The sequence below is a fragment of the Osmerus mordax genome, chromosome 21 (assembly GCF_038355195.1).
Source record: "Osmerus mordax isolate fOsmMor3 chromosome 21, fOsmMor3.pri, whole genome shotgun sequence".
Classification (NCBI taxonomy): Eukaryota; Metazoa; Chordata; class Actinopteri; order Osmeriformes; family Osmeridae; genus Osmerus; species Osmerus mordax.
The window spans coordinates 10,741,588-10,755,377 of record NC_090070.1 but is presented as its reverse complement, the minus strand read 5'-3'; the positions used below and the strand labels follow the sequence as shown (position 1 = coordinate 10,755,377).

Here is a 13,790-nt window from a genome sequence, read left to right as displayed (position 1 = left end):
AGGAGTTGAACAGTCCCAGACTTTGACATCAACCAGGAGGGTGCGCGGTAACACATCACACAAGAATATTTGAAACGTGTCGGAATATCATGGATCACAGCTACATAAATCCCTTTAATGTCATTCTTAAAGCATAACCCACACAGTGTTCCTCCAGTATTCGCAGTAATGATTGTATGCAAAACCAATACAAATATGCTTTCCAAAGCTTAAACCGTTACAATACCTATTGGGATTCAACTTAGGGGAAAGAATTGTCTATTATGATTACTGTTGAGTAAAAAAAAAAAATCCAAGAAAAACTAATTGTTTGAAATGCCCCAAAGTATATCAGCTTAGCGTGAAACACTGAGAAGAGACTCTGCTAGGATGCAGCTAGTGTCGAGCTTCGTATTGATTTACATTTTCCGCTTCTCCGTGCCTGTAGGAAATAGTAATTGTTATTTGTATATGCATGTTTGGGGATTTTGGATGCCGAGTGAAACCCACCCCCCACCACCAAGGACAATCATCAAACATCAGGGAAGACGGAATGTGCTAGCAGCAAAGGCATTGGGTGGTAACAAAAAAAGCACAAATGTGTGAAACATGTTAAGCATTTGAAGCGTTGCAGAGGCCCACTGATCTCTCTTTTCTAAGCCTTTCTCCACGTCTCTCTTTTGCTCTGCTAACACCTCCTAAAATCTAATTCTGTCTTGAGATAATAATAATAATAATAATATATATTTTTATATATATATATATATATATATATATATATATATATATATATATATATATTTGGTAATTTTTTGTGTTCTCGGAACTCACACGTTCGCACTTATTTCAAGAAAGGGCCATTTATCTCATCTCAAACTTTAATCACACCCCTTCAGAATATTCTCTGGAGCTGATTGTTACCTTTTTACCAGAACGAGTCATTCACCATCTATGGAAACCCTTCCCCTCACAGCCCCACGTCCTCATGCCCCTCATTATCACCACACGCCAACAAGAAATCGTTCGTACTGTACCCCCCACCCACCCCCTTCGACTCTCCCCACATACGTTCCAAGGCGCCCAGTCCGCACCTGTTAAAGGCTGTCCTCTGAGCCCTCTGGGTGGAGCATCCACGGAGGTCATATTTACAGTAGGAGGAACCCCACAGGCCTAATTGGCACGGTCGGAAAAGGAGCATATGTGGTTTCCAGTGGGGGGACCATCTGACACGACCGCTCGCCGATGCCCACCCGCGTTAGGCTCCATATGGGGCGGACAGAAGGACCCGTGTGCACACTGTCCTTCAGCCGACGGAGCCAAGCGCAGCGCTCGGTTAGATAACCGCTAGCCGCTCGCACCGAGCCCCTTTTAGAGGACTTTTATCCAGGAGTCTGGAGCCAGGCTCATTCTCTCACCTAAACAAGTGATACGTGACCTAGACGCACACACACACACACAGACACGCACAAGCAGATGTACACACACACACAAGCAGATATACACACAGACGCACACACACACGCGCACACATACAGTATGCACATGCATAGGCAGGTGCTTGCAGCCTTGACAACACAGACAGGCTTATTAGATGTAAGGGTATGCCAGCACACACTCACACACCCACACACACCCCTGGGCTTGCTCTAAAAACAGTTGAGATGTGAGGGAGTCAGAGAAATAGACAGACAGGGGGAAGGCAGAGAGAGTGAAATAAGAAGGAAGAAAAAGAGAGATGTGGATGGATTGAGAGGGGGGAAAAAACATGAGCAAGGAAGAGAGGGGGGAGAGAGAGAGACAAGAGTGTGAGAGAGGGAGAGAGAGAATCAAAGCTGTAAGGGGCGAGTGTGAATTCACCCTCCAGCTGGCTGGCTAAATGGACTCGGTCAGTCATTAGCATGCATAGGTTTAGTCTGGACATTTAAGGTTCTTCATTCCTCAGGCTAATTCCCTCCTCAGTGGAGAGCCAACACACGAGCACCTCGACATTTCCTCCTCAACCGCCGTTAATTCAAAGACTCTTGGCGTTGTTGTCTTTCACTCTTCTCCTCCTCGCCTTTTACCTCACCCGTCACCTCAGCCCGCCAGGTCGGACGAATGCAGCGTCCCTTGTTTGGGGGGGGGGGGGGGCGCTTGTTTCGCGGAACGCAGATGTTAGCGCATATTTAATAAGCGCGATCACAGGATGCCAATGCAATTCCGCTGCCCAAGGTGCATCTGTTGTGGCTGTGCTTGGAGGAACTTCATGCTGGCAGAACTGTTTCACAAAGTCACAGGAAGTCGTACGGCGACTGCGCGGTCTCCGGTGCGCTAACGACGCCATCAGTGACACTTAAGACGCGGCGGAACAGTTGGAGATCGGCTGAGTCTCCGCGTGGAGCTTGTCTGCTAGACGGCACATACAAATGACATAGGATCGTGTTGTTTCGATGACTTACTGCACACTCTGTTCTTGTTTTTTTTATGTTCTAAGCACAAGGAAGTTCATAGTTCTTTGCTTTGGAAAGTTTTCTAGAGGTGGAGATCTTGGGGACTACCTAGGTTACCTGTTTGGGGAATGCTCAACAACAACAACAGCAGCAGCTGCTAAACTTGACTTGTTGCTAAGGTCATCTGCTGTGGTGGTCAGTTTGCTAGCAGGAGACAAGCTCCGCTGGGCGTGTTTGCTCTTCTCGCCCACCCCGGCAAGATGACCTCTGCTCCGCACTCAAAAAGCTCGCCCAGAATGCACTCGAATCATCACGGACCTTTCAAAGCCGCGGACCAATCCCCTCTCTCCCCCTTTGGCAATTACACTCAATACCACGCAACACACACGCAACTCGCACAAACCGGAGAACTCAAGACCCCCCTCCCCCCGATACAGTACAACAACTGTACTACAGTAAGCAGTTAGACCTACAGCGGAGTGAGACGACCTGCGGTTTCTCGAACCAGCCGGCTTCTTCAGCGTGATCTCCCCTCCCCTCTGCGTCTCCACAGAGAGAATGGCTGGGAGCACAACACAGGGTTCGATGCTTTTCAGATACGTCTGTAGTCACAAAGTACATACATTTGAGAGACGCCGCCCTCATGTAGATCTATTCCACTCCGCGCAGATTGTGATGTTTCTCCCCTTACTGTCGTACTACTCCTCCCCCGGAGGCTCGAGTTGACCCAGTTCTCTCCCAGATCCCATCCACCTTAAGGGTGGAACCGCACACGGCATATTTACTATTCGGTATTTAGATCGAATAAGTGATGATTTAGTAATGAGTTTGCGATAATTAGAGTCCCACACAACAGGGAGTCTGATGCATCTTTCAGAGGCTCTTTACGGTTCAGTGCCGTTCACTCTTCAAACCACACAAGGATCCACCAGGGAGGATGAAGGAACAAACGGGGGGAAAAAAAGGTTTTCTGTGATTTTAGATTCTTCGTCAGCGTATGAGTGGAGTCGCTCGTCACGAGATCAACAAAGTTCACGTTGCTCACTGGAACGTCTAGTGACATCTGTTCCTTTACAATGGAAATGATGTGTTCTCATCTGGATTATAAAAGCATGTGAATGTCAGAGAATGGGATGGATGGGTGGCTGCATAGGGAATAACTGATGAGTAGAATCATCCACAGCACTTCACTGTAATTATCCATTTACAATGTGTTCTTCGTTTTTTTTCAACCCCCCTTATACAAGCAACAGGAGCTGGTGGATATTTGCATGGATATTCAGAACCAGCTCTATATATCAGTACATTTTGCAACCTAATTATAATTTTTTTCAACTTCTTCTGACAACGTTTGGTACAAATACCTTCAAACGATCCTTGGTGTTTTAAAATATTGTTTGTTTTGGTGTCTTGCAGGTTATTCTAATGCTGACCAAGTTGTTTGACTTCAACCTCAACAGTGTCACTGAGAGCTCCCTGTGGAGGTAAGTTCGTTGGCCCTACTCTCTTGATTTCACAAAAAAAACAAATGTCCATGAGTATTCCAACCTCTTGCATCTCTCCTTTTGCTGAAACATCTGTGTTAATATGTTTGTTTTGAATGTATGTGAAGTACAGGGTGTTTTGAATATGACTTGGTGATTCATCGACTTTGAACGCATCTCTTCGGTTTTATCGAAACAACCCTACCCTGAATAACCTTGAACACATCCCAGCTCAACAGATGACACTCGAGAGGCCCGAGTCTCATGTTATTACACACACACACACACACACAAAACACCCACAAACACACACAAAACACCCACAAACACACACACAACACCCACAAACACACACACAACACCCACAAACACACACAACACACTTACATTATTGGCGTGTGTACGTGTATGAAATAAGTAGGGGTGTAACGATACACTCGGCTCACGATACAATACGTATCACGATACTGGGTGTACGATATGTTGCATATTCAGAATCCCTAATTTATGCCACATGAAACATAAATATGATGCCAGTATTTGGTTTTGTTTCACTAACTGAGACTGTAGCGGTTTCTGTTCTGCAGGCTCTCTCACCTCAGTCTCATTTTACGGCATTTCGTCTAACAAAGTGACGTTGTGAACATGTCCATTGGTTCCATACGCTGCTGCACTCATGACAAACTAGCTCGACTGAGTTCTCAACCTCGAACGGACGCTCGGAACAGCGGGACTACCAGACCCGGTGTCCCCTCTCCGTCGCCGTGGTAGCACACAGGAAATGCCCTCTGACCCGTCAAAGCGTCTCATGAGCTTTGCCGCCCAACCCTATTCCCATAGCAAGGCAACAAAGGGCCGTTTGGAGCCCCAGTTGTGGTAAATGTACCGTCCTGCAATCGCTTTATCTCCGAAGCTGGGATTATTTGCCGTCTGATACCACATTAGACTCCTAATGGTGCAGATCACATTGACTGTTCACTCGCGTCACAGGAAACGGGATAGTCTGTAAAAAAAAAAAAAAACCCTGATGCTGGAAAAAATTGCGCGGATGATGGAGAGACAGAGAGGGAGACGTCTAAGCGGATGGAGAGAGGGAATGGGAGTTTAAGTGTCAGAGAGAAAGAAGGAGATTGGGAGAGTGAGTGAGTGAGAGGAAGGGAAGGAGGGAGGGAGGGAGGGAGGGAGGGGGAGAGAGGGGGAAACCGAATGGGAGAGGGAGAGAGGGAGAGGGAAACCGAATGGGAGAGGGAGAGAGGGAGAGGAAAACCGAATGGGAGAGGGAGAGGGAGAGAGAGAGGGGGAAACCGAATGGGAGAGGGAGAGAGGGAGAGAGAGAGGGAAACCGAATGGGAGAGGGAGAAGAGGATCTGTGTCAGAGTGTTGGCAATAAAAAAAAAAAGTAACAATGAAAGGCCCCCCCGTCAAAGCTCATGGCGGGAATACGAGGGCTTAGGGGAGAGCTGAACAGCTCTCCTCTTTCTTTAAAAAGAGAAGGCAGGCGGGCAAGAGATATACTATCAAGAGATCGAGGGGGGGCCTCCATAAATTCATGTGGAATATGCAGCAAAGCTGCCACTGCATTCTCCCAGTCCAAGCGCCTCTTGTTGACGTTCACGCCTTGTTAATGCCAGGAGCGGCCTCTCGTCTAGCGCCTCAGAGGCCCCGCCCCTTCTTTAATCAACGCCCTGACAGTAGCGGGCTCTATGTCTCAGAGTAGTGTATGTACAGTATATTAAGGATTATAAAAGATGATAATGATTATTTGTGTGGGAGTAATTACCATTGACTTTGTCTCTCTCGCTCTCTCATGCTCTCGCGCTCTCTCATGCTCTCGCTCGCTCTCTCAGCCCTGAATCGTAATATCTGATCATGGACGCACAGCTGAATAATGTAAAAAAATAAAATGGTCGTCTTGAAATTGAAGCAGAAGTTTTGGACAGTGGGAGGTGGGGAATGGCTCCTTGTCTAATGTTTCATTAACTCAGGCGTGTTCAATCCAACACATGAGCAGCTCTGAGAGTCTGGCTTGCCCGGGGGCCACAGAGGGATGGAATCAGAACAGAGCGAGTAGTTCAGCCCTGTTTTAAACACACACACACACATATATATAAACCCAGCCCTGTTTTTTTTTCACCAACCCCCTCATGTATCCAGGCCCTTCAGATCCACTCAGAGTGATGAAACAAGACGAGACGCTTTCACTCAGGTTCTTCGTCCTTGAGAACCCATCATTTTCCTCTTACTGTAACTTTCCTTCCCCCCCCCCCCTGATTGTCAGACGAGGGCCCCGTTTTTATTGGTCCATGTCGAGAGTCGCTGTAACAGTAAAAGTAACTCATGGGATCTTAAATCAGGCTGGCCGATGATGGGAGTTCTGAGGGGCAGATCAATATCCCGATGATGTCATTGTCCCGTGGTTCAACATGTCGATGGTTGCGCCTTTGATAAATGTTACCGCGGTGATTCAGGGGCTCTCACCGGGGACGGTGGCGTATTTCATTGCCACGGAAACCGGCCCATAATAAATCTGATGGAGGAAGAACAAACTCAGATCTCCCCTTTGGGGGGCCTTTTGGACGTGTTTGTCAGAAGAAAATAGGAGAAAGTGATGAAAGCACACCTACTTCTACATATATCCTAATGCTTCAGTTTTAAGCTTAGGTTCCAAAGTCTGTATTTGACTGGAGGAATAAACATCTGATGATGTCAGCGGTTGCTGTGTTTGAAGTGACAACGAGCATTGTACTCGGATGCCACGCATCTTTTTGAAGTTCACCCCCGCCCCCCCCCCCCTCTTTGCTCTTCTCTTTCCTAAGCCTGAACATGAAACCAGAATCCTTGATTGACTCTCGCTTCGTCTGGAGAGGAATCGGACCTGGGAGATGACGTGTTGTTGTTCAAACTTCAGAGACGTTTTGGAAAGCCAGGCCCCAGAGAACACAAATGTTACATTAACACTTTGACCTCGCTTTACATTTACATTTAGTCATTTAGCAGACGCTCTTATCCAGAGCGACTTACAGTAAGTACAGGGACATTCCCCCGAGGCAAGTAGGGTGAAGTGCCTTGCCCAAGGACACAACGTCATCTTGCACGGCCGGGAATCGAACTGGCCACCTTCTGATTACAAGCCCGCTTCCCTAACCGCTCAGCCACCTGACTCCCCCCGCTTTAAATATCGCAAGGGTTCACCTCAAAAAACTTCCAACCATCTCTTGGAAATTGCTGCTTTTTCATAAGCCTGTGCAAATCAAATTGTTAAACATCTAACAGTTAAGTCTCTGTTGGAGACTGACATTTGCCCCCCCCCCCCAAAAAAAAAAAAACCTAACAAACAAACACCAAACAGCATAATAACATCTCTGTTGTGGGGTGACGTCGTTTTGTCGTGAGGAAGCGCTATCTGTCTGTCGTGTCCAACATCCCAGTTGGAGACGTCTCTGGCTGTTATATTCACCAGGGTGTTTACGCCGTTAAGGCTTCCACAGGGCGCAAATCTCAAGTTCACAATGTGTCACCTAGGGGTTTCAGGGTTTCTGTCAAACTGCCAGAACGGGGAAATGGCAATGTGACTTTTGGGGGTTGGGGGGGGGGGGGGGGGGGGGGGGGCAAATGAGCGCTCTACCTGTTGATGTCAGCAGGTGTCAGAATGTTCCTTCTCCTGTCAGAAACATTTGACTAGGGAAGGAAAAACAGGCTGCCTTTTGGAACCTTGTTTTTGTACGCTCAGGTAACTTACACTTACATTTAGTCATTTAGCAGACGCTCTTACATTCCCCCGAGGCAAGTAGGGTGAAGTGCCTTGCCCAAGGACACAACGTCATTTTGCACGGCCGGGAATCGAACCGGTAACCTTCAGCTAGCCCGACTCCCAAACCACTCAGCCACCTGACTCCCGCACAACTTAACAATCGAGCACGCCTGAACAGCAACGATGCATATGTCTCCAATCCAGATTATCTCCAATTAGAACAAACTGGTTACTTGCCCCTTGTATTCAGAGTGTGACGCAGATGGTGTCCTGGGCATGCAAGAAGGAGGCCATAATTGCATGCATGCTCTTTCCCCCCTCTCTCTCCTCCGAAATTCTCAGGGGAATTTTTAATTGCAACAAGTAATTCATTAAGTCTTCATCAACATCTCTGATTAAATTTCAGGTCAACCGACTACGGAACCACTTACCAGAAGCTGAACGAGAAAGTCGGGGCGAAGACCATACTCCACTACTTGTACGTCAGCCCCAACAACAAGCGCAAGGTAATGTGCTTTTAGAGCTCTCTAATGGATGTGTTGTTTTGGGGCGTTCCTATAACTGGCTCGGTTTGGGGCCTCTCTCTCCCCTCTCTCTCCCCTCTCTCTCCCCTCTCTCTCTCTGATATCAGAGGGATCCATTAAAATAAATGTGATTCCCCTCCCAGAGAGTTAAGTGTGCTCAAAGAAAATACTCTCCCAGATTTAATATTAATAACTTGGCTATAGTTTCTCTCTTTCTTTCTCCGGAACTAATGAATTATAGACTAGACGAGGGGGGAAGGAGGAGAGCGGCTTTAATAAATTCTAGTGTTTTAATCAAAGACGTACAAGAGAGAGGTCATATTTACGACCATTCCTGCACTCCACAACCCCCCACCCCCTCACACCCCCAGTGGAGGCCATCTTGACAGTTGAGACCATTAGTCTCTGTCCCCTTTCTTTGAACCCCCTGCCCCCCCCCCCCCGATCCCCCATCATTCAAGCCCTCCTACTCTTCCTCATATCTCTCACTTTAACATGACTGTAATCAGAAAGGGTCATTTTCTTGTAGTTAATTATGGTTTAATAATGAAGATGAAGTACCCCCCCACACACACACACACACACACACACTACATTAATTTTGTCCATCCCTCTTCAAGAGAGATAATGTCTGACTGAGAATAGATACCGTCTACACCAGAATAAATTCTTGACAAACCAACAAAAGGAATGGGAAATGTACGGGGAGAGCGGTCAGGTTGCTAGGGTGGCTAGCTCCTTGCTGTTGTTTTTCCGTTGTGAGAAGGTTATCATCCATTGTTTGGGACCTTGACTGTATGGTACATGAAGATCCAGCCTGTCTGAGAGAACACAAAAGAATATCATTTTCGCCTCCTAACGAGCAAGTGTCGGGGGTGACACACACACACATTCTCTCTCTTTCTCTCTCTCTCTTTCTCTCGCTCTCGCTCTCTCTCTCGCTCTCGCGCGCGGAGGATAGCACAGTGGGTAACAGTACGCTATGCGACTAGAAAAATGGAAAGAAAAACTGGTACACACACAACAAAGAGAGCACTGAATTGACTCGTAAACAGCTTGCTAGGTTGCTAAAACCTCCTGCACATGCACACTCACACACACACGTATTAGACATGGAAACAGCAATGTGGGTGTATGTATTCCACAGACACACCAAATACATACGGCACACACACTGTTATCTGTGTGTGTGTGCGCTGTGGGTTTGTCCCTCTCCCCGTCCAACCCTGGCATGACTCGGCGCGAGGACTACGGGTGGCAGACAAAAGCTCCTGTCTTTACACGGCTGGAGTAAATCACTCCTCTGTAAGGCTGCAGGGCACACAGAGAGGAGGAGGGGGAGGGGAGGGAGGGAGAGAGGGGAGGAGGGGAGGGAGGGAGACAGGGGAGGAGGAGAGGGAGGGAGAGAGAGGAGGAGGGGAGGGATGGAGGGGAGGGATGGAGGGAGGGAGTAATGGACTGGGAAAAGCGAGAAAAAGGGAGAGTCTAGGAGATGCTGTCTGTGTGTGTGAGTAGGAAAAGGGTGATAGGAGAGAGAGCGAGAACAAGACAATCAGAGAGAGAAGTGGGAGGGATGGAGAGAGAGACTAGGAGAGAGAGTAGTGGGAGGGAAGGAGAGAGAGAGAGAGAGAGACAGAAGTGGGAGGGAGGGAGAGAGACTAGGAGAGAGAGCGATGGAGTTATGCAGGGGAAAAGAGAGGAGACATCAGAAGTTTCATCTCAAATAAACCCCTCAAAACAGAATCCATCACCTCTGTGTAACGCAAGACGGGTAACAGTGAGAGTCCAGAATACGAAAGCAAATTGTGGATAATTGCTTGAAGTAGGAGATATGAGTGGGCTAAACGCCACACGATGGATGTTAACATGGGCTGGATATACAGCTCACTGTGAGAGTATCGAACTGCAGGTCTAGAGGTGGCAGGTTTAATTCCCCTCCTGCATGTTTCTTTGGCTAGAATCAGCGGAGAAATTACTTCATTCAATCACAATTTATTATGAGTAAATATCGTGAAAAATCAAATGTGTTTTGTACCTTGTCGTTTTTCTATGTTTAGTATTGTGGGAGGAATATGGAAGGAATTTCAGGGGCGAGGGAGCGATGGTATGATTCAAGGAGAACCTTGTTTGTTGATATCTGAAGTGATGATTAAAAAAATAAAAAATAAATGCATTGACTAAAAATGCTGTGGGTTTTAGAGGAAAAAGTGTGCACAGTGTGTGTATCTGTGTGTTTGTTCATTGTGTCTGCAATGAACTGTTTTGACCTTGTGAGGTTACTCTGAACCCGCATGTGGGTGGCATACAATTCTCCCTTTCGACATTACTCCCCCCATTTCGGAGTTTCAAGACTTCCATTCGTTGGCTGTTTTTTGGAACAAGTGCACGCATAAAATTGCAGATGATGTTTGTTTTGTAATGTCCCCTAGCTGACCTTCAAAGTGTTGAACACAATCCTATTGAATCCTGCCACAGACTCTGTGGACTGGCTCAGAGTAGCAGACATAAGAATATCAACTGGGAGCTTTTAGATAACAGTTCAATTACTCGACATTAGAGCATACACAGATATAGACAACACGAGATAGGCAGTTTTCCATGGGCTGCAGTTGGAAATATGATTTTTGTGCCAGGCCCCATACTTATTGTGTCGCTATATTTGTATATATTATATTATATCTGAAAAGGAAAGGTCTACACTGTCTAACCGGGAACTCAAACCGGCCTGTATAGCATGCTAGCGCAGTGTGATTGACTGTACTTGCATACCTCAGTGCCAGCTATAATGTTGCTTTAGCATGCTAATGCACTATGATTCATCTGTTCACCAGAGGGAGCACCAGGGAGACGGTTATCGTAGCACCGTGTAATTTACCTGGCTGTCCTCCTCTTTCACGTCTCCATGAGATAAAACCAAGCCCAGGAAGAACTCGTACACAAACTTTCTCTCTTTCTCACATTTTTCTCCTCCTCCATCACTCTCCTTTTCCCCCGTCCTTTCATTCGCCGTCTCTCCCTCTCACTTTCTCTCTCCCTCTCTCTTCCCTCTTCCCCCCTCCCTCTTTCTTCCTCTCTCGTCCACCAGTTCTGTTAAATGGCCAGTGCGGGCGATCCGAGTCACAGTGAATCAGTAGTGCCGTGCTCAGTGTACTGCATGGGAATGTGCTGGTAATGGGATGGAAGTGATGGAAGAGTACAACGTCACTGGCGGAAACAAACTAAAATTAAAAAAATAAACCGAACATCTGTCAGCCCCAAGGCCGAATCTCGAAATGGTTACCATGAGTGGAGAGGCAGGCGCACCGTGGGGAAGAGAGAGAGGAGAGAAAGGAGGAGGGGGGGAGGCGAGGTGGGGGAGACAGAAAAGATGGAGAGAGGGACAGAGACAAGATGAGTGCATCATGCAGAAAGGGAAAAGATAGGAGGAGAGGAGGGGATGGCAAAGACTGAGATGTGGAGAGAGGGTGATGGATCAGTGCTGCGATACATCCACCGCAATATCTCACAGCTTTGTCGTCAGATAAGTTCATGACTGTCATCATCCCATGGTGCACCTCTCTGTATCAACATTCGTCTCTGGAGGAGGGGATCTCCATGAAGGGGCTCCCTCCACGGTTTCTTCCCTTGTTGTTCTCTGAGTTTCCCTTTGAGGGTTTTAGGTCGGTTTTGGTGCAGTTCTGTGGGCATTTGTGAAGCCCTCTGTGTGACATTGCTTGTAAAAAAGGGCTAAACAAATAAAATTTTATTAGACTTGACGGTTCAGACCACTGAGAAATGGAAGCATCCTTTTTCAATTTTTTTTTCAAAATGGTTGAGAACACCAACACTTCTAATCTCTCTCTAAAACACGGCCCTTGACAAGTTGAGCACAATTAATATGAGATGAAGCTAGACTCTCGGGTCAGTACACAAGCGCTCCCATACCTCCCGTGTGTTTCTTATTTATTCCTCAACTTTCCTTTTTGGTGCCAAGGGACCAGGCATGTAGACAGCTCCATTACCAATGGCACGATTCCGAAACGTTCCTGTTTATGAAGTTTCACGGGGTCTCGGAGGTTGAGAGCGGAACGTCACGAGCGAGTCAATTAGCTCCGACTTCAAATCCCCAGTATCAAGAGCCGGTGCTTGTCTTTAATAACTGGAGTTCAAACTAGCTAACGGTACAGGGCCCACTGCCTGTGTCTGGCAGGGAGGGGCAGAGCGAGATCGTTACGTAGCCTCCATAAGAGCTGCCGTGACTGTACACAGGTGATGAGCTGAGGAAATGATCAAACGGTGTCGCCGAGAACCAAACTAATGAGTTCGGTCGTCCTGGTGTGTGTCCCCGGAGTGTCGATCTCAACACCACAAACTGCACACATTACATTGTGTGTTTCATCCAACCTGCACCCCTGTCTGTTCTTCTCTCTCTCTCCACCCCCCCCCCCCCCACCCTCCCCCCACGAGAGCTTGAGGCTGCACTGTCCATTTGACGTGTATTATGAAGACTTCAATTTTGCTCGGACAAGACCAGACTAGCCGCGGTCCTCTACGTGACTGCCCTTTCGCTCGCAGCTTCAATTAGGCCGTCTCCCCCCGCCGACCAGGACCCGGTGGTTAACCCCTTCCCTGTCCCTCGTCATTCCCCTGGCTTGACCTTAAACAGACATGGAGGCTGCTGAAAGGGAACAATCATCAAGAAAGCCCCAAAGTCAGGTGGTGTTAGGGTCTTGCTATTTCACGCACACACAGATCATGTGTTCATTGGATTTTTCTCATTCTCAGATGGGTGAAAATGCTTTATTATTAGTCAAAATGATTTTTTCCCAAGATTCTTTTTCTAGTCTCTCTCCCTCTCTCGAGGCTCAAAGGATTTACAAAAAATATTGAATCTCACTTCCTCAAAAGGTTTTAGTCGGTGTAGATGTGGGATCTCACAATAGTGATTCAAAGACATCCACAAAGAGGCAGTTTTTTTTCTAGATATTCGACTGTGGGAATTGTATGGGTTTCAATCCCGTCCAATAGAAGCTTGGATTCTAGGGGCAGTAGCTGGCAGAATATCCGAACATTGTAGATTTGACTGGAAACCTTTAGAGACTGAATAAGCCCCACACCCACCCTCTCCCTCTGACAAACACATACTGGCTCTATATACTGTGTATACGGTTGTAGCTTTTGAACCCGGCGACTAGAATGCTTTCCATGCAAGTTGGCACGACTGTAAAACTCAATAAGCCGCAAAGTTCATCCAAGTTCAAGGCCCTTTCATCCCTACTTTCCGTCTGCTGTTAGTCTTTTCAAATAATTAATCAGCAAAATAAAACAGGCTGATGCACAGTGACCATGAAGGACCTTGAAACGGGCACGGGTCACTTTTTTCCTCTTTTTACCAACCAGCAATTATTGTTATTTTGTGTAGCACCGTCTCCAGCCACTAGATGGCGGTTGACTTTGACCAGTTCATCATTGAGGACAAAGCCTCGATGTTGGGGTGGAGTTCACTGACTGGTCACAATTTGTGCCATCAAGATACCATCAGTAAACAGGAAGCAATCAGCTCCAATTGCCTGTTTGACAGTTGAACGTATCGGCTTAGTCGGTCCCAAAGTGCTCCTAAGTTAGGGAATGGCCGTTTCAAATC

At 47.2% G+C, this 13,790-nt stretch overlaps 1 protein-coding gene across 1 annotated transcript in view; it reads left to right on the top strand.

Moving 5' to 3' along the window:
• sorcs1 (sortilin-related VPS10 domain containing receptor 1) overlaps positions 1 to 13,790 on the top strand; it is an 88,726-nt gene that overhangs the window by 41,730 nt on the left and 33,206 nt on the right. Inside the window, 2 exon segments of the mRNA XM_067259137.1 lie at positions 3,825 to 3,892; positions 8,050 to 8,179. Coding sequence (XP_067115238.1) covers positions 3,825 to 3,892; positions 8,050 to 8,179 — 198 coding nt within the window.